Source organism: Rissa tridactyla, chromosome 3 (assembly GCF_028500815.1).
Source record: "Rissa tridactyla isolate bRisTri1 chromosome 3, bRisTri1.patW.cur.20221130, whole genome shotgun sequence".
In the NCBI taxonomy this organism is placed as follows: Eukaryota; Metazoa; Chordata; class Aves; order Charadriiformes; family Laridae; genus Rissa; species Rissa tridactyla.
This window is the reverse complement of record NC_071468.1, coordinates 3,496,505-3,521,119: the sequence shown is the minus strand read 5'-3', so window position 1 is coordinate 3,521,119 and position 24,615 is coordinate 3,496,505. Positions and strand designations below refer to the sequence as shown.

The following is a 24,615-nucleotide window of genomic DNA, read 5'->3' as shown; positions in this document are numbered from 1 at the left end:
TCAGTACCTTGTACCACACAACAAAATGATTGCCAACCTTCCCTTTTGCACATCAGCTCTTTGTCATAAATTCTCCTAATTTGTCTCCACCAGATCTCAAACCTCTCTTGGTTTGGCCAATTACTCACTCCCTCCTCCCCCCGCCAAGAATCTATAGAAAAATTAGCATGTTTCCCGAGTTGTTGTTGAGAGCAGAAAAAAGTCCTTTCTGTACTACCTCCTCCCAAGCGAATGTCAGACAAGTGTGTGCCTTCTCAAGTAATTTCTACCACTGTATGCCTTTCTCTTTGCTATGTATCTCAGGTTTAAACCTTGCTAAAATACCACATACAATTTTCAAAAATTCAGGAAGTGCACTGATAAATTAGAGAAAGATTATTTTTTTTTTTCCAAACCACAAGAATAGCTCAAGGATTACAAAAATTGTAATATAGAGACTTAGAGTTCAGTCCATGTGTACCACATGGAAGATCCTAGAAGATACATGTGTTCTGTGAGGCTTTTACTTACTTAATCCTCAGCTGGAATTAATTGTGGTGGCAAGAAGCTTACAGCTCAGAAAGGCAGGGATCTCTACAATGCTGAGAAGCTGTCAACAAAAATCTTCTTTGGTAATGGCAGGTACTACTTGAATACCTAGTGAGGAGAGAATATCACTGAGTCATTGGGAGAGGTGACCTACTCTTGAGAAGCAGCAAATGAGGAAAATTGCTGTTGCTGTTTCATTTCTGCATAGTGTGAGTGGTGCTATGGGCAAGCCTGTCTCCCTGCTCACTTTGTGTCGGAGGAACAATGGAAGCCCATGGCTGCTGCTAAACACCTCCTGACTAGGAGCAATCTTTTGCTTCTGGCCCCAGATGCTAATGCTGAGTCAGCTTCAGTGTGAATAAAGGCCAGATCTATACTCAGGCTTTAAGGAATGGTTTGATCAAAGCCCAGATTCCTATGGAGAATATAGGAGTAATATAAAGGAGCCTCGTAAGATAAACTGGCAAAGTGTGAAAAAAATCCAGAAGTGCTAAGTCTTACTTTTTCTTCTACTGGGGGTAGAAAAAGAGTGTAAATGTTTTAACAACAGGGCTTACCAACTTTTGGAGTTAGAAAATTCTTCATCACAAGTTACTTCCAAGCCAAGACAGTCTCCAGCCAAACAGGAATCAATTTCTGTACAGCACAGGAAGGCACCTCAGACCTGTCCAGTGATCTCTTCGTATTTTTTTTTTTCTGGCCAATTTACCAGAACTTTTTAACTAAGGAAGTTAACTATCCTAATTACCATTAATTGCGAGTGCCATCATTCCATTCAGGGGCAGGGCTGCTGTTTGGAGGGACCTGGGCAAGCCCGAGGAGCGGGGCTGGCAGGCATCTCATTGAAGTCAAGGGAAAACACGAAGCCCCGCGTCTGGGACGGGCTAAACAATGCATTGGGGCAGACAGGCTGCCAGTCCGGGGCTTGAGGCTTCCTCCGGGGCTGTGACAACGGAGCCTTTCCCCGTGAGGGGAGGCAGGGCCGCCGGCCGCGGCTCAGCCCGCCTCAGGAGGCGCCCGCCGGCTCGCGCCTAACGGCTGCGGCCCAACGGCCGCTCCGCGCGCTCGCCCCGCGCAGGCCCCGCCCACGCCCTCACTTCCTGGGGCGGGCGGGTTGAACATGGCGGCGGGCGGCCGGGGCGGGCGGTCGATCCTCCGCTGCGCCGCGGCCGCTCTGCTCCTCGCAGCCGTGCTGGGAAGAGCCACCGCCTCTTCCTCCTCCTCCTCCTCCCGGGCGGGCAGCCCCGGCGAGCCGCGGAGCCGCGTGCAAGTGCTGGGCGGCTCCAACTGGAGCCTGGTGTTGCAGGGCCAGTGGATGTTGGAGTTGTGAGTAACGGCCGCTGTCCCGCCCGACTCTGAGGCACCGGGAGGGGAGGGGAGGGAAGGGGGAAGTTCCCTCAGCTCGGGGAGGCCGGTAACCGGTGCGGGGGAGAGGGGCCGGGCCTTCCCCACCCCGCGAAGGGCAGTGCGGGAGCGGCCGCGCACCTTCCCCGCCCCTGCGGTGGCTGGCCCGGGGCGGTGGGGCGGGCGGCGTCCACCCAGGGACACCTAAAGCACCTGAATCCCCGCTTCCACCAGCGTTGTCCGCCCTGAGCCTGCAGGCACACGCTCGCCTGATTGGAGGTGGTCTGATAAAGGTGTCTTTCCTTCAGGGTCAGGCCTGACGGCCCCAAGGTTAAACCGGGCACGTCTCGGTAAGCCCTGGTGTCATTTGATTACATTTGAGCGGTGTCATCCCAGACAGCTGCCAGCTGAGGAACAGTGTCAGGCACTGCACCTTGCACTGCTCACACGCTAGGGGCTTTTGCTGGCCTCTGTGCAAGGTAGGAAGGCCAAATTCGGTAGGTCATGTTCAGCAGGAGTAGGTTTCCAAAGTGGTAAGTTGCTTAATATCCCAGTACGCCCTCACTTCCAGCCGCGTTGCCCAAGAGTTCCTCTTCAAAGGAGGTGCATCAGGTTCCATTAACTTTCCAGTGCGGCTGTTGCTTTATCCGGGTGACAGCTAGAGAGGTTTGCCTACTGTGGGCTGGGGTTTTGAGTGCTTCTCTTAGAAGTGGTGTCATGGCTTTGTGTGCGACATGATACCGCTCTTGAAGCGTGACATTTTGGGCTTGGAGGCTAGCTCACCTGCTTGTGTTTAGAAGGGGAAAAAGGAACTCGAGGGCTTTTTGAAGACAGCAGTTGAAGAAAGGAGAAGTTTAAGTAGGCTGTGTGCTCACATGATATCTGTGTGCTGCGCAGCTATGAAATGGGATTTTACTGTGGCATGTGTGCAACTCCTCTGTGGAAGTGCTTGAGTTTGGACAGTTTGAAACAGACTGGGTAGCCTGTGAAACAGACTAGGTTGCCCTACAACATCTGAACTCATGCTCATTCATAAATAGTTACCCACCTGCTTTAAGTTTTGGTTTACTATTGAATTTGCGTTATCTACAGTCTTCTTAGGCAGAGGGACTGTCACTTCCCCTAGGGCTTTAATGCTCAGGATCCTACTGGGCACCTGTTATTAATCAGTGAATAGATGGGAACAATCCTGAAATAGCTGATTGAGGTACCCAGGGATGCCCGCTGTTGTGACTATGGATTTGAGGTTGATTTTGAGTCTGTTTTTTTCCCTTTTCATTTATTGTGTTATAAAAGGTGTGGAAGAGATGATCTTGGAGTGGGAGAAAATAAATTCATTTTTTAAATTGAACTTTTTTCACTTCTGACATCCTAGTCCTATGTGGAAACTATTGTATGAAAGTTACTGATTCATACAGGAGTTAGTGAATCTTAAAGATTATGGTGACTCAAAGTTTTTATTTCTAAGAGAAAATATTTAAATAATTAGTGGTGTTTACCCCTGAGGAAGAAAGAAGAGAGGAAGTGTCTGAAATCAGAAGTGGGTAGGATAGCGAACAGTTCAAATCCTTTGTGAGTCTGACAATGGCAGTGGTGGCAAAGTTAGCTTTAGTGCTAGCTGAATATGGTATGTGTTGCCACATTGCTTAAATTAGACTTTATTTTATGTACAGTGTTTGATGTGTGAAAGATCCTTGGTTCTCCATGCTACTTTCTGTGGTACATTCTAGTTCTTTCTGCTTTTCTCTTAAGTGAGAAGGAACCTTTGTCTTTCTTGCTAACTCAATGCTGCTGTTCTTGAATTAGCGAGAGTCTGAAATTCCCAATTGTGGCTAAACAGGAGTTTGAGATCTAGTGTTGATTTCTTATGATCCTTGCAGTTGTTTTCATGCTGGTGGATTTTGGCTTCTACTGATTTTTATCTGGTTTAGAGCTGGTGATCTGGGCAGGAGTCCTGCATGTCAGTTCATTGATTCCTTCTGTGCTGTGTGGTAGGTCTGTTGGCAAGACTGCAGTATCGCTCATCGAAACATCCTTTGCTTGAAGAATCTTCTGTTTGTTTATAAAACCTTTATTTTCCAAGCAGTACTTTTTTTTTTTTTAAGTATAAATGTCATTATAGGGTCTCCATGAAAAAAAATATTTATTTTGGTCACCTGTTCTAGATTACTGTTTTGAAGCCTTCTGCCCTGGTAGGAATGGGTACTGCTATTTCTGTTTAATGTCGCTTTTTCTATTTGTGAAACTAGTGTAGGCGAATTACTGCATGCTACTGCTGTTTTGTTGACCTCAGGTGCACAAATAGAGAAACTTAAGTCAGAAATTACTTGTGTGTGGGATTTGCAGTGGAAACAGGGATTTTTCTTCCTTCATTCCTCCTAGCTAAAGTGTGTGTACTTGGCTGTCTTTTTGTAAATATTCAGTTATTCATAGCTGGCAAAATGGCAGGCATTGGAGCCACTGCTGCATTTCATTGATAAAAATGTTCTGGGTAACTGTGTCTCGGAAAGACATTGCAGCACGTCTTGCTTCCTGTTACTATCGCAGCACACAGATCCTCGCTGAAGTGCTGTGAGTGTGATGCTGGAATGAACTGTTACAAAAGGTTTCCCTATTGACTCGTTTCTAGTCTGTAGCTGCAAGATAATGATGTGTTAATATGAGGAATTTTCTTTTTGTCTTTAGTTTTAATATTGTGTCTATTAGGAGTGTAAAAAAATAATTTCTGGTCTGTTTATTTAGAAGTGCATTTTGCACTTGTAAACACAGGTTGTTCCAAGCTTGATTGGTCTTAATTTAACATCATCTTCCTTTTGAAGTAGATTAAAACAAACGCACACGCAAAAACCTCCCAATGATAAACAACTTGTTGTTATGCCTCAGGTTATAAATGAAGGTATTTAATATGCCCCTGTTGCACCTGCAGTACTTTAGGTACTTGCCCATCAGGAAAATCTCTAGTTTAGTTCCCACAAAGGGTGTTAAATGTTTTGGTTCCCATTTGTTTCAGCACATACTTATTGCTGTATGTACCTAAAAACGGTGTCTTAATTTTCTATTTTAATTCTAGCCAGGTGAAAATTGGGAGAATGGTGTAAGTAGTAGTCATGTTTTCAAGGCTAGCTTATCATACCTATAGCATAGGCCCATACTTTATTTTCTTATTATCATTTATTGTTAAACATTGCCCTGCTATCTAGTAGGCTTATCACAAGGGTTCAGTCCTCCCATTAGCACTTTTGTCTGTGGTTTCAAGGGAGTGTGCTAAAGATCTACCTGAATTTTTTGGTATTTACCTGGTTTAACGCTTTTAAACAGTTGGCATGAAAGACTCTGAAGAATTATGTAAATTATTTAATGATGATTGTGACAGATTTAGAGTTCATTAAGATTGGGAATTTTCTGTCTTTTGTGAGAGTATAGTCTTTTACTTCCTCGTGATTTGTTAGTGTCTAGGCTTTTCTTTGTCATATTCTTAAAAAAACAAAACAAACTCCCCCAAAAGCTGGGGGGAATGAAAATGAAGTTACCAAAGCTCTCTTTCGGTTCTGAAGCTTCTGTAGCCCTGCTAACTAAGTTCAGAGGAAGTGACCAAATTATCTATGGACTCTTGTTAAATAACCAAACGTGTGGCTAATTTCCTGTGCCATGCATTGGCTGAACAGGAACTGATAAAATGGGAAACTAAAATATCCTTGGCAGCAGATGCTTTGTTATTATAGAAGGGGACAAATACATCTAGAATGATGGAAGTTGATCTGCTCAAGTTCTAGAAGATTTCACATAATTTTTCAGTGATTGATTTGCTTTACGTTTTAAAAATCAGTTCTATATCTTTAAAAAAAAATATTACTTGTGAATGGAAAGTTGTTGGGGTCTTTTTTTTTTTAATTGCATATAGCACTCATATCCTCTTCTTGGTTTTGAAAACAGAGCACTAAATAATTAGGATATACCCTGCTTTGCCACCTCATCTTATTCTTGGAAGTTTGAAGTGCATTTTGTTACTGACCTGTAGAACAAGTGGAAAGTAGCGCTTGAAATATTATCTGAGAGAATACAATTTGCTTGATGTCTAATGCATTGCAATGGTATGCAGTTACTTTTCCCCTTTATTCAGGTATTATTGGAAAAGATATGCATGCCAGGTTACTGAAGTAGACACAGCAGAATGGTAATTCGTAAGGTTGCGCCTGTGTGCTGAAACAACTTCCCCAGAGCAGTGTCTTGGTGTATTCTCACTTCAGCAGGCCATCTGTGATTAAAGACATTTGAGTAAAGTTTGACAGGAGAATCCAGGGAAGAAACCTCCTTTGTTTTCTCTTTGAGATAGCAAGGGCTTCAGCAGTTTGTAAAAAAAAAAAAAAAAAAAAAAAAAAAAAAAAAAAATATATATATAAAAATACAAAAAAAACCCCAAAACCCACTGTTGTGGAGCCAGTGTTTTTAGGTTGGGAGGTCTTGTCTGTTTTGGAGGTGTTTTGGCATACTGGAGAAAACTTCTTGTCGTCTTCTAGAGCCCGTATGATTGTGATACAGGTATTGGTAGATTACAGGGACTAACTTTTGTGTCTTTCGCTACCACCTGCTCACTTGAAAAGTAGACTAAAACCATATAGTTGTCTTTCTGAAACTTATCTTTTGTTGAAATTGCAACAATGCCTATTCTGCCTCAAGAGCTATCTGTATTTAGGAACAAGGACAAATCTAATGATAGTCTTAAGATAACAACCAAAGACATCAACCACATCAACCATCTTTCTTTTTCTTTTCTTTTTTTTTTTTGGTATGCTTATGAAATCTGTAGCAATAAGGCAAAACTATTTAAAAGAATAAAAGTTATTTCTTTCTGATACTGTTTTTACCATTCTATTAGGTACTGTCTCAACATTTGCACGTCTAAATTTAATATTTCTCCCAATCTGAAATCCAGCAAATAGCTTGGTTTACTGTAAGCAGTACCTTTTATAAAAGTTGTGTGTCTTGAGAAAAAATAGACTAAACGGAGAAAATTTCATCTTGCCTATTTTGCTGTTTTCACCAAATCCTCCCATGCCTATATACGTAAGCTCTTTTTCTTTTGTTCCTAGGTTCTTGAAACTTCATGAAATTACCATCAGAGCAAAGAATAGAATGGTATTCGAGGTTACAGCTGTTCAACACTGATAGTTAACGGTAATGGTAGTGAAAAAGCAGATAAGAGTCAGTTACGTTCATATGAAAATGGGTGAATTGCTGAATTCCCTAGCCAGGCAGTTACAAGAAGAGAGATTAGTGCCTTGGAGTTGGAAACTGTATCAGTAAAGCTTATTACAATCGTTCTATGTTTACTGATCAACTCTGTAGTGAAATGACTGAATGGCACGTTTGTTCAAACTGGTTTTGACTTAAGGTGGGGGGTTTTTTGTTTGGTGTGTTTTGGTTTTGGTTTGTTTTTGTTGTTTTTTTTTTGTGGCAGCCATTGGTGAAGTTGCTGGTATTTGGAAGCCAAAGCTTGGTATTTTATGCTTTAGACCAGAGATAGAAATAGACTTTGCTTTTGACTTCTTAACAGCTTAACATTCTGCTTCTGGATTGCTATCGTTATGCCCTCCAAAAAAGCTTCAGGTATTGTAAGTGATTGGAGTAGGAACTGGAGAACATCTTGCTACTTTGCAATAGTGATTTTAATCCACCTAAGCCAACTGTTCTTGCAATGAACCTGACCGGTAGATAGATGTTGTCTCATTTGTGGAGGGTAGACTGTGGATGAGGATATTTGAGTTGTAAAATTCTGTGCTATGTAAGAGGTCTGGTAATGCCACAAATGAGGTGTATGTTGAGAGATGTGCTATACCTGCTTGCAGTGAATAACTTGGCAATGTGTAATTAATGTATGTGGTGTTTTCAATCTAATTTCTAAGTGGTGGAGGTCAGTAAATGGCTTTTTAATGTGTAACAGGCTACTAAAAACTTTCTTTCCTTAACCAAGTGTCCAGCTCTTGATTTAAATTCCAGTGGACTTTGATTTTTAAACTGGAAAGACCAGAGTGCTGTTATTTTGTCACACTTGTAGGGCACACGGCACAGTGCAAACAAGTTAACAGCTAAAGGTATCCGCTTGTGCAAAGGGAAAAGCTAGAGGAGTAACCGCCCTAAATTTGGTGGTGTTGACGAGGTGCTAATTATTTCCTGCTCTGTCTGTGGAGTATGGCAGAAGAAATGTGGTTACATCTGTGCTTGTAAGTGACCTGGTCGTGCATTTTGTGACTTGAGGAGGAGCAGTGAAGACTGGTTTCACAGCACACACGTGGATCTGTTTTCCTGCTTCTACAGATATTGATATTTTTTCTGGGGAAGACAAGAATGGTAATTTTACCGTGACTCTTGCAGAAATACAAAGCATCCGCAGTTCTAAAGGATTCATTAGAAGCCTATATTGAAATAAAGTACTTCCATTAAGCTTGAATTCTTCAGGGTGCAAAAAGTTTTTTGAAACTTTTGATGAAGGTGACCTAAGTGTGTAGTATTTTACTCTTCTGTATCTTACTGAAAGTGTAAGGGGAGGTATTTTAAGACCGAGGTGGCCATAGAATGTTTTTGTTTATCCAGGAGGCACTCCTGAATTCTTAGTGCTTCAAGTGCTGCATAGCAAACGTCGACATTAAGACTTCAGAAAAGTGAGGATGTTGAAGTAAACAGCAGTGATAACTCTGCAAAAATGTGATGTCTATTGCAGGTTCTCTCTTGTCTATGTAGGGACAGGGTGTTTCCTGACTGGCAAAACATTGAACATGTAATTTCATGAATGAAAACCAAATAGTTTAAGCCTGAGTGTCTGTGGCAATATTCAGCTGGAGTGTCTGGGTCTCGTAGCCTTGTATGTGACTGTTGCCATGCCACATGCAATATTGATAATAAAAACTAGGAAGCCACCAACTAAGGCTTCTTGTGAAGTTAATTTTTATGTTCTGTCACTACCGAACTGTGATATGAGTGGATTTTAATGCTGCTTTGAGCTAAAGAAAATATTTATAATCATATGAATATTAGCCACATGTATTGCATATTCCACTTAATGTCATTTAGAATAAATGCTTATGAATGTCAAATGTAAACAAAAGTGTTGGTACGTCCCAAATTGCTATTTCAAGATCAGATAGTACCTTAAACAATAATTGATTAATTATCAATAATAACGGCAAACTTAGTTTGATTGTTCCAATTGGTAGTACAGAAAGCTCTTGAAACAGACTTTCTTATTTTGCTGAAATGAATTCTGAGGAAAAACAGGACTTGAGAAGGACAATCAGTATAAGAAGTAGGAATTTGATGTACACTCTTCCAAAAGGGCATGCTTTGATGTAGTGAGTAGTAGACTAAGGCAAATTTCTGGAAGTTCTGAGGTGTGGGAAATCAATGCAAAATGTTATGTTGAAGGCTACCACTTCAGACAACAGCCTGGCTTCAATAATTCGGCTAGCTGCCATGGATGTGGATTTATTGCATATATAAATAAAATAAATCACAAGTGATGAGGGGTTTGTATATGAATTTCTCCAATCTGTGGTGATTTGGTTTTATTTTAATAACATGAGGAGGAATGTAGGGATTGAGATAAAACTACTTGATTATCACAGAATACCGGGTTGAAAGGGACCTCAAGGATCATCTGTTCCAGCCTTTCTTGGCAATAGCATGGTCTAGAGAAGATGGCCCAGCACCTTCTCCAGTTGAATTTTAGAAGTGTCCAGTGTTGGGGAAAACAGTAGACCTGATTAAGAAAAAATGTAGGTGTTTTTTCCTGTGTGATTGATGCATTTGTATTTTCTCTGTACAGTAAATCAATTTGAATGTCTATATGTGTAAGAATATTAAAATATTTAACCTGTGTTCCCCCTTTAGCTATGCTCCTTGGTGTGCAGCTTGTCAACAGATTGAATTGGCATGGGAGAGTTTCGCAAAGGAAAGCGAACATCTAGGTATCACTGTGGGAAAGGTGGATGTCACTCAAGAACCAGGTATAGTATGAAATAGACTGTTTTAATAAAAGGTATTATTCAATATAAGTACCAGTTAGTACAGTGGGTACTTTTGGGAGGGTGCTTTATTTTACTGGAGGACCTGGGATACCAGCCAAGTCAGAAAAGAGGTTTCTGAGTCAAAATAACATTATCCACATTTTGCTTCTCTATATAGTTCATGTCTGTGAGCCTAAGTTTATAAACTCAATTTGAAGGATTAAAGAATTGGGGAGTGATCTGTCTTAATACTGTATTAAAAGGGACTTATTCTCTATTCTAATCTGCTTGACTGAAAGCTGTTGCCTGTCTCATTCCTCTCTCCTCCAAACTGTCTGCAGAGAATCCAGTTTTGTAGCCTCCAGTTACCGAGAGGTTCAGGGTGTGATAACATTACCACAGTGTGAGCCTGCTTTAATAAGTTCTTAACTGTTTCCATGATGGTGCTGGTTTATTGTCCTGTTTAATTTTAGTAGTGCTTTAAAGTACAGACATTATTGTTGTTTTTTGTTGGTGATGCACATGTGCAAATGTGTTTACAAAAAGAGCTTCCTAACTATCCACAGAAGCATGAGCACAATCATATTTATTCCTTTAGTGACTCGCTTTCAAAGTTTTGAATGTGTGTTTGTGTAAGCAGTACTAATATTGTTTAAACCTCTGCATCTCTTGGGAATGCTTCATGCTTGTTTTGGTTTTGAGGGGATAAAAGATTTTTGTCAGCAGTATCAAGACTGACAGAGTTAGTCTTTTTATTCTAGTAACATCTCTTCCTAAGCTTTACTGATTTATTTTTTTTATATATTTTTGTTTGCCTTATAAAGCGTGTGGAAAATATCTCCCATTTTATTATTTGAAAACATGCCAAACAAGTTAGCTTTATCAAGTTAACAGAAGGGAAATGACTTAAACTCTGGTCTCGGAGCAATTTAAGTTCACAAGAAAATGCCAGCTGTTCTAGACCTTGTGTAGGCTAATGTTTTCTTAAGAGTTTAGAAGTATACAAAAACTCTGGTGCCAAAAAGCTGTTGATGTGGTACTCTCCTTTAGTGCATATACTAATCATTAACAGTTTATTAAACAGATGAGTTTGAATATTAAAAAATTTTGCATAGGTAAAAATTTAGTCTACACATTAACAAAGTAGTGGCTACTCTGCAGTTAAGGCTGCAAATGGGGGTTCATTATAATCCCGACTTGTTATTTTCTTCCAATTAGACAGGGATTCTTTTGTTTATGCAGTATTCAAATAAAAGGATTTCAATCTTGATTGGGGCGTTTCGATGTGACTGTAATTTAAAAATGCACTTTCAGAAGTGATGCTGTAAAACTAAAATTATTCTTCCTGGTAAAAAACTTGAGTGGAAGTGTTGGGACCTGAAAGGGTCAGGTACTTGATACTTTCTTATGGTATAAATTTTTCTGATGCCAGATTCTTAAGACCTTAGATGTGATTTTTAACCAGAAGTTCCTTAAATATTTGAATATCTAACGTTGCTGAGAGTCTTGACCTCACAGGATGTTTGACTTCTGCAAGTCAAAGGACTGACCCAAAATGATGAATTTGTACCTAAGCATATATCTACAATGTCCAGTTCAGCACAAAGCATATAGTCACTTCTAAAACTAATGAACACTCAAACTGGGAAACAAACATTTATTCCATATTTGACCTTTGGTGCTGATGTAATTTTGAAGGTATATGAGCTCCTTTGGAAGCTTTCCAAAGTTATTGAGGTATTTTTACTATAGGCTTGTGCTTCAGCCTTTGGGCTGGTGTGCTTAAGTGTTCTGTCTCTTGTTCTTCCTTGCACAATGGTACCTTAATTAGCTTTGGTTATGTAATCCCTTCATCAAATTGAAAGTAGTCAAAATGTGTTAAATTAGGGGAAAACCACTAGATGAGTGCAGAGCAGCGTAAAATTGCACTTCCAAAAGCTGCAGGAGAAAGTAGCCATTGATGGTACTTAATTACAGCAGATGCACGAAGAATAAATCCACCAGAGCCTTAATGGATTTACAGCATATTTCAGTCACTTGATGTACTAGTCTTAAAGTGCCTGGTTTTTCCACATCTTTTCTATCGAAACATTCAGTATTTCAAGTGCAAGTAATGGAAATGCTTCTCAGTCTCAAAGTTCTGTATGTTTGTGGTGCTTTTCTTAAGCTTACAATCACAACATTTACCTTTGATTTAAAACGAGACTTCTTGGACCTTCTGTAATCTTCTTTGAGTAGTTGTTTGATGAAAGCAGCTGTATTTTTAGATGACATCTCTATTCTCTGTATTTTTGGGAGGGTTGGGGCTGGCGTGCAAATACTGAAGGTTTTTTCCTATTCTTGATTAGCTGTTGACTTCATAATGGGTGTATGTCTGTTTTTAATTTGCAAACAAAGACAGATGCTTAACTGTATTTCAAGTTAAACCATTAACCAGTGCAAGTTTGTGTTATACACGCACCAAAACAATTTACTGTCTGTTCTTAGCTCTCTGTAGCTGGCTCACATCTGCTTTTACTGTTCTAAGGAGGTGTCTTAGATAAGCAACAAACCTCCAATTAAAGTTTTGGGCGTGCTTAGGTGCATTTTGGCAACACGCTTTATATTTTATAAATTACAGATTTCATTATTCTTTCTGAGACCATTGGTACTTGCTCTAGGATAGGCTACTGGTAGAAGAGATTTATGCCTGCTATTTTATTTTCTCTTTGTCTGACTAGCATTTGGGAGAACTACGGGGAATCTTTCAGTGTTCCCATGACTTTCTCTGCTCTTAAGCTTATTATGTTCTTTATGGCTCTCCACCTAGTTTTTCTTGTGCAGCTGTGCTTTCAGCTTGATGAATTCTACTGTTACGCTTGTGTTTTTGTTTACTTTGTATCTGCCTGTGCTGGCACAGCTTTCAGCAGTTTCATGAAGTTTTCTGCCATCCTGCCTGTCATAGCAATAAAGGCAGAAAGCTGAAAAGTTGAAATGAAGATGACTTCCTTTTTGGAACTTTAAAGATGCTTGCGCTTGGTTTGATTTAAACGTCTTAAAAAAAAAAAAAAAAAAAAAAATCCCAAACAGCAAAGCCTTCACAAACCTCTTTTCCGTATTCCATAAGGGAATTCACACTAGAAAAAAAGATTATAACTGATGCTTTTAAAAATACCTGGCTTAGTTCAGTCTGGCTTATCTTTGTCTCTAGAGGCAGAGAATCTCTTGCTACAGTAGTTTTTCATGGCTAACTTCCTGGTGCCAGAGGATGTTTGCTTTATTGAAAGCCAAATAAGGACTTAGTTTTCCGAAAGGTTTTCACAGAACTCTATAAAAGGAAAAGTTAACTGATTTGTACTTTTTACGTTGGTACTTTATCTGAATGGCAATTGCTGGCTAGAGGAATTTAGCTCTTACTAATGGAGTAACTGCATATCTAGGGGTTGATAATCTGTGAAGTCTGCTGTATTTTAACTGCATTAGTAGCACATTTTCCATTTCTGCAGTCTTTAAGATGGATGTGTTGAGTAGTAAATAATATTACTTAGCACTAAGATGAGTTCTTCCTCTCACTTGCAGGTTTTATAATTGTCAGGGGGTGGTAGTGTCAAGTAGCCCTGACTTTCCTCTGAGTTGGAAGCAGAGGAGAGAGGGTGATGTCTTCACCTGACAACTTAGCTAGTTGAGTCACGCGGACAGCCTGCTTATAAGATGCTTGGGACCTTTCTGCTTCACAGCTGACCCTTCATACACTGGGACATCTTCACGCAGCAGTGAAGCTGGAAGCACGTGCACCTATTACTCTGTAGCATTACTGAGTGCCAGACCAGAGAATTTCAAACACCTTCTGCCCACAAGCTGCTGTTTGACGATGTGGCGCTAGTTTCTCTGTCCTATGAGCTGCATTGTGTTGTCACTGTCTGGGGTGATACTTGTAAAAAGATTATTATGTGTTTGCCAGTCAGTGAAACACCCACTTTCAGTGTGGGCATCAATTCCAGTCAGCCTCTTGAAGCCCTGCTTCAGCCTTTTTTTTGTCCTTTCTGCTGTCTTATGTCTGCTGCTCAAAATGCTGACATGACCCACCCTTCTGGATAGTGTGAAACATGATTAAATTACTCGCATGGCTTAAATGTGCAATATTTTACAGAACAGAATCGTAGAATTGCCTAGGTTGGAAGGGACCTTTCAGATCATCTGGTACAACCATAAATGCTGAGACATCCCAAGTTTTATTATCAATCTGTTGACATACCAGTTGGGTTTACCTAGAGAGGAACGATGTACGGGAAGAGAAGGATAAGAACCGAGAAACATCCAGAACGTTGTCTTTCTACAGTCATGTTTATGAGAGAGATTGAGCTTTCCTACAGGATATAAGAACAGACTGGTCGTGCAGCGTACATGGATTATTTGGAAGAGTCAAATAAGCAAATATAAAGATTAATTTATTTAATGACTCGAAGTACATGAAATCTGAAATGTGTGGCTCTTAAATAATTTAAAGTCAGCTAGAGGATGAATTAAAAGCAGTAGCTGGAGTTTGTAAGCCATTGTTGTCATTGCTATTGTTAGTGGCCCAACTTCCTAGATCAAACAAAGGTCATCTGGCTGAGACTATGTGCAGATGGAAGCTCACAGCATCCTGGAATATGGGTGCATTTGTGTGGCTCTTCTGTTTCTTGCTTGGAGGGGCACACTGCTGATCCGGTCAAAAACTTCAGCTGTGTGCAAATATTGGTTGGGAAATCCATGTAGAAAAATTACCTTGCAATAAATATTCTTCAAGGTCAGCATTTTTCCTTAGTTTGTCAACAGTATTTAGTGTCTGTTACTGTTTGTAGCTTTTCCAAAGACAAACTGTTAACCTGTATTTACAAAACCGTGGTAGAGTATATGCAGTCTGCTTCTTTCTAGTCCACAAAAACAGATCTGTAGATATTTATAGGTAATTCAGGATGCTGAGAAATTTCAATTTTACTTAACCATTTAATGTGGCTTTTTCTTTCCTTTCTAGGTTTGAGTGGTCGTTTCTTTGTCACAACACTTCCTACAATTTACCAGTAAGTGTGTCGTACTAGAAACAGTTGTCTGTCTCAGTACGTGTTCTTTTTTCCTGTCCTGTTTGAACAGTGGCATTGAAGATGTAATGGACAACTGCCTTATTTCAGTTTTGTCAATCTCTAAAACATTTCTCAGGAGCTCGATGCACTAAATGAACATAAAGTATGTGTTTTTAACTTATGGTGGAAGGTTCTCCCACAAACAGTTTTATACCTAGGTAAAAGTGATGTTTTTTCAGGATGGAAAAAACATTTAATAGCATTTTTAAAAGTTTGTGCAAGTTTGCAGTATTGGCTTCATCATGCTGTTTAATCAGTCTCATGCTGTTTAAAAACCGAGACCTTCCATCATGGATCACAGTTTCAAAACATATCGAAAGTGCTTAGGTGTTCAACTTTCTGAGCAAGTAAAATCTGCAACGTATATGGGTTTTTTGGTTGTTTCTTTTTTTTTTTTAACCATAGATACAATTCAGGGCCTATCTGTATTAATGTGTATTTCTGTTTTTTAGTGCAAATGATGGAGTATTTCGCAGGTACCGGGGCTCACGGACATTGGAAGATCTTCAAGTTTATGTTCTAGAAAGAAAATGGAAAGCTGTGGAGCCTGTAGCAGGATGGAGGTCTCCATCTTCTATAATGTAACACTTTGTTTTTATTAACAAGAAACATGTTTTTATAGCTCATTATTAATTAAGGGTGCTATGTTGACAGCTCAAAGACAGAAGGCCTTTATTCCCTAGGTGTCTAGGCTTTGCAGAAGCAATCTGTATTGACAGTCTGCTTTCCAGTTTCTCACCTTTAAAAGCAGTTTATTTTCTGCGTTTTGTTTTTGCTTGTGCCTGCTAAAGCTTGTTTATATCATCTTTGAAAATACATAAAGAAAAAAAGTACAGCCACTGAGCATGATGCAAGCGTCAGTTTCAATATCTGCTGAGTACTGGAATCAAATGCATGTTTATGTAGATTATTACTTCATGACTTCTGGCTACTTGAGGCAGGCAGCCTTTAGCTTTAAGGGTTTCTTGCTTATTTGTTTACAAGGAAGTCTGGTGTCCTCCCTTGTAATAGGAAACAGTGTAGTGCTTATACAGTGTATCAGAATTTGTTTTCAGAGCACTGAATTTGCTTTGAAGTAGCGTAGAAGGCTTGGAAGGTGTAAAGGAGGGACCAAAGATGTGAATGGCCTGCATTTCATTTTGGCTAAAGCTATTACATGTCAATCCATGTCAAAGATCCAGTGGGTGTCTTTACCTTTTATGTGAGAATGAAGGTGATCTGTGGGATGTTTGGTAATGGGGAGAGAAGCTACAGGCCTGTGTGCTGCTGTGAGTTGGGGAAAAGGCAGTTACAGCTGCACCAGGTTTAAGCTGTGGAGCTGCTATTTCTTGATTATGCTCAAATGTCACCTTTCAAGTCACTGTTTCAATGCTTTGTGTTGAGCTGGCTTAAGTGAACATAATACAGAGCAAATGTATTTATTTGCAGTAGCCTCCTGACAATAACTAGGGGCTGAATGGCATTGAATGTCGATAGATAGAATCTTTTTTTTTGGTTACTGGGCAGTTTGCTGTGCATCTCATCTCCTGTCTGTCTTAAAACCTGTTCCTTCCTTGTCTTTATTTTCTAGGATGCATGGCATGGCAGGGCTGTTTCACCTCTCTGGATGGATCAGGGTAAGTAACTATGTGGTAGTGTTTTCTGTTCCCCTCTTTATGCTTAGAATAATATTCTGTTTAGAAGTCAAAACCTAACTGAATGTTTTTATTATCATTTTATGAAAGTTAAACTTTTTCCTTACATTTCCCGTACATTGGAGGCATAGTATCTTTGTACCATAAATTTTGTAGTACTAATAGTGTATGCCAAAAATGGCAGTTTGATTGTAAAGATTATCATCAGTACTGAAAATACTTACTATTCTTATTGTCTTGGTATAGTTAGAACGTTGTGTTAAAGTGTGCTAACATGATAAAGTAGTTTTTTGAGAGCTGCTGTAAACATCAGGAATTCATTTAGCATCTACTAGGTTCTCCACTTAATACTATTCTTAAAGATTATATCCAGGTTCATTTTCAGAGTTGTAAATCAAGCTCTTCTGCAGTTCATTTGCACCCAGTGTATTGTACAGGAGAAGAAAGGGTAATGGTTTTTATTCTTTAGTAAGAATTTCTGCATCTGGATTTCAGACTGTCAACACTATTTGCATAGGAGCACAACAAATTTGGACAGTAGAGTAGTCATCGGAAGTAAAGGAGAAATGCGTAGCGTACACTGAAGTATGCTTTGGGCTTAAAAATATGTCAAGACACTTTCATTTGGCAGCTATCAAAAGTTTTTCCTGTAACATGTAGATGCTGAGAATTTTCAGACCTCTCCAGTTTTGGTCAGGAAACATACATTTTCTTAAAATCTTCAAGCATAGCCAAGATCAAGAGACTGTCTTTGACTGTATAAAAGGTCTTAATATTGTAATGCGTGCTACAAAAAATCAGTGTAGTAGAGAGTTTGAGCAAAGTTTGCCTCACTTCCAGTAAGCACGTAGCTAACCCAGAATCAAACAAAACTTTGTTATTAGGTTTCCTGTGCAAGCTATCTTTGATTCTTTATTACACTGGATAGTATTAAGTTTTTACAGCCTTCTGGCATTTCTCTTCCATGGTTGCTGTGTAATGATGTTGCCTCTGTCTAGTTTCCTTCCTGAAAGATTAAATGCTCTGGGAAGAAACCTTCTCTAATTTGCTTTCCCCTTTGATGAATATTTCAGCTGTGCATTTCCTCACTCTCCTTGCTGTGCTGTCCTTGCATATGCTTTAATAAATGTGGGAAGCTGTTCTAACATTAAAAAAAAAAAAAACAAACAAAAACCTGGAATTTCAATATTGAAACTTTTGTAAATGTTGATTGTGGTTTGTTTTGTAATGGACGTACTCTTGGAAGAGATCTAATGTCATAATTTACTTCCTACCCAAACTATCTGACTTGATGTGATGCTTGGTTCAGTCAATTGAATTTGTAGGTTTAAATAACAGACTTCAGTTTCAAAGAAATCTTAATATTGTATTGGATTATTCTCTTCAAATTTATAAGTGAAATCACTTAGTGTCTACTTGGAACGGCTCCTTTTAAGAGCTTGAGTAAGAAATAAATGGCTCAGTTTTAGTTAATGAATAAATTCCCAAATTTAAGTGTGTATTTTGATCTTGTGCAACTTTTAAGTATCTACTGCTCTGCTCCCCAGGTGTAATTATGGGGATAAAGCTCTGCATGAGGTTTCATTTTTTTTCACTTGGTGGTATGCTTGTGAACTGGGTATAAAAGGACCCACCTTTTAACCTGATTTCGTTGGTTTTTTGGTTCTAAATTACCTTTTTAAAATAATCAGCTTCACAGACTTCTGTTAGTGCTGTGACTGTCATTGTCAGGGATGCTTACCGTATGGTCTCCTTCCTACAACAGAGGCCGTAAGAACAACTGTGCATGTTCATGCCGTGGGTTCATCTAGCTCAAAAGCCTGTCTCTGATTGTTGCCACCTTCTTACAGAATAGAAGGATCAAGGATGTTGTGATATTTTCCTGTATTCTCTGAGCCTTCCTCATACATTTATCCGCAGTAAGATTATGTTTGGCATGTCTAGTGCCGAGTACCTCACGAAGAAGTAATTGTGCACCCTTTGCTTAAAAAGCCTTTTAGTGTGAACAACTTGGTAAAGAAAAACAAGATTTAATGGTATCAAAAGAAATACAGTATGACATTTAAGGATGACTAGGGCTTGAAAGGGAAGTCTTTAGTATAAATACTGTTAAATGAAAGGTCTTGATTAGATATCAGTTTATGTAATGGTGACGGCAGTATAAATCATAAGTGTGAAGTTACTGAGTATTTTCGTCTCATTTCCAGCAAATTCATACCTACCTCACTGGCACTCTTGGAATTCATGTTTGGATTTCTTATGCAATCTTCTTCTTAGCTACCTTATTGATTGGCCTGTTCCTGGGCTTGGTAAGAAAGCATATTACTTTCTTTTTCTCAGTTACCTAGAGCTTTGCATTAACTTGTGAAGAAAAGAATAAACTTCACTGATAAGATATACTGAAGTTTATCTCTTGTCCCTGATATTCAGTTATAGGACACATGGGAATGGTTCAGAGCTGTGCTAGGGAAGGGTTGTGAAATATTTCTTTACCAAGAGGGTGGTCACACACTGGAACAGGCTTCCTAGAGAGGTGGTTGATGCCCCAAACCTGTCAGTGTCTAAGAGGCATTTGGACAATGGCCTTAATAACGTGCTTTAACTTTTGGTCACCCCTGAGTTGTTCAGGCAGTCGGACTAGGTGATCGTTGCAGGTTCCTTCCAAATGAAATAGTCTATTCTATTAAAATTCTTAAGTATCTAGTACTACAGATGCCCCCTCTAGTGTTGTTACCTGCTTCTGGTAAAGGTTAAGCCTGGGTCACTCTAAGTTAACCTTTTTATGAAATTCATGCTTCAATTTCAATTTGTTTAGCTCATCCACTAAACAAGTGTTTTTTTTTTTTATATTGGCCTTTTGTATCTAAGACTTTTGTATACCGGGATTGAATGTACGCGATCAGAATTTTGTAAAAACTCCAACTTTCTAAAAACACAGACTTTGTGGGGAGATTGTTATTAGCTGGAATGGGGTTGTATTTATGTGGGTTAGCAACGTAAGTGTGATGCTGCACTGTTACTCAAAATGAAAGGACAAAAATGTTTTTTGAAATATTTTCTTTTTTTTTGAAAATATTTTCATGTATTTTGAAAATACTTTTTGGTTGCAGCTTGGTTTTAATGAAATCTTACTTCACTTCTTTCCTTCCCCATCATCTTTTTGTTTGAGTTGTCATTAGTAATTGAAAAATCTGACCTCTCTCATTACTACCCAGAACTGGTATGCCAGTCTCCAAAACATGAGGAAGGCTATTCAGACAAACCTGTTAGCTATAGATGTGAATGTTAAGGACCATATCCTGAGTCCTAAGTTGTTTCATCAGTGGAAACAGTTCCAAGTTGCTTTACCTGTGGAGCTGGAATTATTTCCTGTCAGAACATTTGAATTCTGTGGCTCTATTACGTCTCCAATATCAATGTTAAATGAGAAACTGAGCTGGAAAAGGAGATGTAGATGGGAGTAGAACTTCTTACAGGCTAGTTGCTTCGTCCACAAGTGTGTTCTGCAACTGCAAAGACAGTTTAAAACAGTTATGCTGTTAACTGGTTTAACTAGCTGCTAAATTGTTACTCCATGTAGGAAGCGTAAAGGTTTTTCTGGCCCTTAGCGCTCTGCCCTTCAGCCCAAATATTAGTGTTTAGTGAAATAAAGAAACATTGCTGTGGTATGTTTCTCAGTAGTCCAGGGAAGTGATTTCAAAGCAGTGTGTGTGAATGTAGGCAAACACACATTTTTATACATAATGTGTGCACAGAATTGGTATAGATGAGCAGATGTCTCTTATTACACTATATAAACAGCTGCATTTTTCTACATGGTGGATTTTCAGTAACAAATGAGTGGAAATCAAGTTAGCATAACTAGGAGCAAATGTATATGATGATTTAAAAAACTTTCCTCCTCCTTCCTTCACTAAAAAAAAAACCAACCCAAACTGAAAAAGCTGAAAACATGTAAAGTTAATCTCTTGGCTTTTTCTAAAAAGCTTTTCAATGATTGAAATGTATTTTTTTAACATGGTATCATCTGTCTCTGTTCTTTCCTTTGCATTATTCTTAGCACGTGACAATGAGACACAAATTCCTTCCTTGCACTTTGATTGTATGCGTTCTGCACTAGACTGCTTTAAATAATAACAAAAAAAAAAACCCATAAAAGACAAAATCAACCACAAAAGGTGGAAGTACACATTGTGTATTGGGGAATCACGGGTAGGAATGGAGTAACATCCCAAAACATAGAAAACCCAAGAAGGTTTCATAAGTGTTAAATAAATAAAAATTCCTCAACTGTGTTCTGGGCCTGTCTTCTAGAGATGCAATCCATTTCAATACTGAATAAATTTAGGGAAGTAGGAGGCAGAAAGTTTGGAATAAAAAGGAGAGAATGTTGGTTGGTATATGCTGAGAACACACTGCTTTTCAGTGTTTTTATTTAGCTCCTTAGGACAGCTCTTATCTCCAAGCAAGATAGTATAATTTGCTAGATTTTATTGTATGTCTATTTAAAAAGGATGAGTAGGAAAATACTTAATAGTGCAGGGACTGCTGGGATGGTTTGCTAATAAATACCTTTTTTTTTTTTTTTTTTCTTTACACAGATACTGGTTTTGATTTCAGACTGCCTTTGCCCATCCAAGTCAAGATACGGAGCTGAAACATCTGGTAAGAACTCTTCAGCGGGTGAGATACTGTAGGTCTAAATGTGCGCTTGTAGGAGGGAGAACTTAGTTGCAAACCGATGTCAAGAATTCAATGTGAACCAATAATCCAGGTATTCCTTTATTCACGCTGGCAAGGATTGCTATGTGTGGCTCTCAAATATCAATGTCAAAGCATCCACCTGGAGGATGGCAAAGCAGACAAAAAAAACCCCAGCTCAACAGTAATTGTTCTAGCTTCCACAACTGTGAAAGGGCTAAATGCATTTAAAATGAGGAAGTCTTGAAGAAAGATACTGGGGTTGGTGTATTTTATGCGAGTGCATATTCACCAGGCCTGTTGCTTAAACGTAGAAAGGAATTTGCTTTAGCACGAAAGATCCACACCCTAATGTATGCTCTGTGTGTTGCATTAGGAGGTGCAACATCCTGAACCTGAAAAATTCTCTACGTAACTTGTGGCTGGGGAAAGGAGGAGATAGAGGGAATCAAATGAATCTAGAGACTGCAGGTGTGAGGAAGGGGGAAGGTGTTGCATCTCCTTCAAATACAAGAAGAAAGCATGCGTCTTTCTGATCCTTAGTGAGAGGGCTTCTGAATAGTATTCTGCTCTTGATGAATGTGGGAGGCAGAAACTTGCATGTGAAATAAAGTCTCTTGCCAGCTCCAGAACACCTTTTGCTATGTTTGTGCTATTAAGTGGCATCAAAACTTAACTATAATGAAGAAATTATTTTTTTATTGCATACATTTGTGTGTATTAGTTTGCTGTTGAAGATGAAGATGCATCTGTGACACTTGCGAGTTAAGCCTTTAGCCAAATCTAGAATTCATAAGTGTGCAAAATCACCATCTTCACAATCTTAGATGTTCATCATTATCAAAAGAAAAACACATCTATGCACACCTTGTGCAGTATGCTGTCCAGTTGGCTGGTTGACTCCACAGCAGATGTTACCTGACAGAGCTTACCAGTAACTTAACCGCTCTCCCACTGATTTGTTTGATAATTAAACCTCTTCAAAGAGCTAAGTAAAAGTGACCCGTCTTTAGTCTGTAACTTGGTGGAATAAAATGAAAGCTATCTATGCCCAATATGCAAGAAAAAGAAATGAAAATGGAAGGTAAATACTACCGGGGATTTATTTGAAATAATTGAGAAATGAGAAAAATGTAGTCCTATACAGGTATTCAATAATGTTTATGAATATTTCAGAATACAAACATGGTGATGTAACTGAGATTCAGTCTAACACCAGTATTTGAAACTCTTATTTTGTTTAGATGAAGCAATTACAAAGGATAATGTGGAGAATGCGGCATTAGAAGAACCGGAGGAGGCTGCAGAGCTTTCCGCAGATGATGCGGAAGAGGCTGCAGATGTAAAAGATCTCTCAGATGGAGAAGATGCAGCAAATTCAAGTGCTGATGACTCAGAGGAGGGTTTAGCGCTTGGAAAAGAATCAGGGGAAGAAGAAATGGAAGACTTAAGTGAACAACCTTTAGCTGATTCAGAGACTGAAAGCTCAGTAAGGCAGCGTAAAAGTCAGGTGGCTGATAATGGACTATAGCTGTTTTGGTGGTGTATTTTGTACACTTGGACCAAAGAAGTATCAGACCCTGCGTCTGAAGCTGAAGCTTACACTTGATTTGTCATTTGTGTTTACGCAAAACCTCTGCTCTGTCAGCAGGCTTCTCTTTTTTTAAGCTAATACTTGCTTATTGGGTTGTTTTATAAGCACATATGCTGTGTATTGTATAACTTTAGCCATGACAATCAAAATAAGTATATCTTATCTGTTTGCAGTCTTCTAAGAGAAAAGAGGTGTTACAGCGTCTCAGTTCACCAGCTATAAAATGGTTTATCTAGGTTTGTGTTCCTTTAAGTATTGACCTAAGCAAGATCGGGAGTTTTAACACTTTACCGTAGCTTGGCAGGACTGTGACTTTTCTGTCTGGATGTTTATTGTTTCCAAAAGCCACGGAAGCACCAGATAAGTGATACAGTAGTGAAAGAAGGCACCTTACTAGTCTTCTGTTAAAAATGTTGTGTATGATGGATTTATTTTTATCGCTTTCAACTGAAGCACCTTTCTCTTTTTATTAATGTTTGTTTTGAAAGTTTATCATACAGTATGCTGTGTGCCCCCAGATTTTTCATTTTTTTGGTAATTTGGAGGCAGGCTGCACAGCTCAAGCTTGTCAGCTGAGTGGCGTTTTTTTTAACCCAAGGAGTCTGAGTAATTGAAAACCTCAGGCCGAGAAAGAATGGCAGCTAAATGTTTAAAATATATTTGAACTTTTGAAAGGTTTAAAGGAAATTATGTTGGTGGGGGGCGGATTTTTGCCAAAGCATGACTTTTTTTTTTTTTCTTTTTTCCCCTTTCAATAGATTGTAGCAAGAACAAGCGTGTCATATGCAGTGCAGTTCTACCATTTCCATCTCGGAATAGTTTTGGCAGAACTCAAACTGCTTCAGTAATATTAACTGAAGAGGCACTTAAGGTTTTACCTTTGATCGCTTTTCTACTTTTTGTCACTGAAATTGGGACATTAGGAAAAGAGAGGGGCAGGGGTGGGTAGTAGGGCAAAGCTTTTTTGGGTTATCTTTTATCAAGATAAACGTGTATCTGTTGAATTGTGTAATGTGGAAATGGCTTGCTAGATAGACAGCATTAGGCGTGGTTAGAAGATTTAAGTCATTAAAGATATCAGTATTTCCCTCCTTTGACTTGGTTAATATATAAGGCTTTTTTTTTGGTGAGGAATACCTACAGTGGGGTCCTGTATGTTCCTATTTTGTTGATGTGTGTTCATGTGCATAAGATGTGTTTTAATCTTGATTTTATTTTTTTTAAATGTATATATTGCATAAACCTTGCTAACGTGCATGAATTTCATCTTGTTCTTCAAGAATAAAGAGTAATCAGAGATGAAATCATCTCATTAGAAGAGACAAGTTGCAAGCGCAAAATGCTGGTTTCCTTTGAGACTGAGATTAATAGGGCCAATTTGTGTTGAAAGTGTTTTTTTTTCTTTTTGTTTTAAATGCTCGTAAAGAGCATATTTACTAAGAAAGCTTAACTTTTCCTGTCTGTGTCCTGTTGCGTATCGTGTCGTGAAACTATGTGGTAGACACTTTGCATTTGTCTATTACAGCTGTGTAAAGAACAAAATTACACTGCATATATTGAATATGAATTTTTTTAAGGAACCTTCTCAGTCTGGAGCTTGAATTTCATATAGTGGACACATGTAAATATACTTTCACATGTGTGAAAACATACAGTTGAGAATATATATACATTGCACTACACTGAGAACAGTTTGTCTCGTGTCATTTGGG

The 24,615-nt window shown here is 38.9% G+C and overlaps 1 protein-coding gene across 2 annotated transcripts; it reads left to right on the top strand.

Annotated features, from left to right (window-relative positions):
- Window positions 1–1,625: 1,625 nt before the first annotated feature.
- Window positions 1,626–24,592, top strand: TMX4 (thioredoxin related transmembrane protein 4). Of its 2 annotated transcripts, none has more exons than XM_054195623.1 (8): window positions 1,626–1,854; window positions 9,757–9,872; window positions 14,869–14,914; window positions 15,427–15,537; window positions 16,545–16,590; window positions 18,816–18,917; window positions 21,210–21,273; window positions 22,554–24,592. In XM_054195623.1, the coding sequence occupies exons 1-8, from the start codon at window positions 1,649–1,651 to the stop codon at window positions 22,838–22,840; spliced, it is 978 nt and encodes a 325-aa protein (XP_054051598.1). In that variant the 5' UTR covers window positions 1,626–1,648; the 3' UTR covers window positions 22,841–24,592. The 2 variants fall into 2 exon arrangements, with proteins under 2 accessions (XP_054051598.1, XP_054051597.1); XM_054195622.1 differs by having other exon boundaries at window positions 15,427–15,555.
- Window positions 24,593–24,615: the final 23 nt, after the last annotated feature.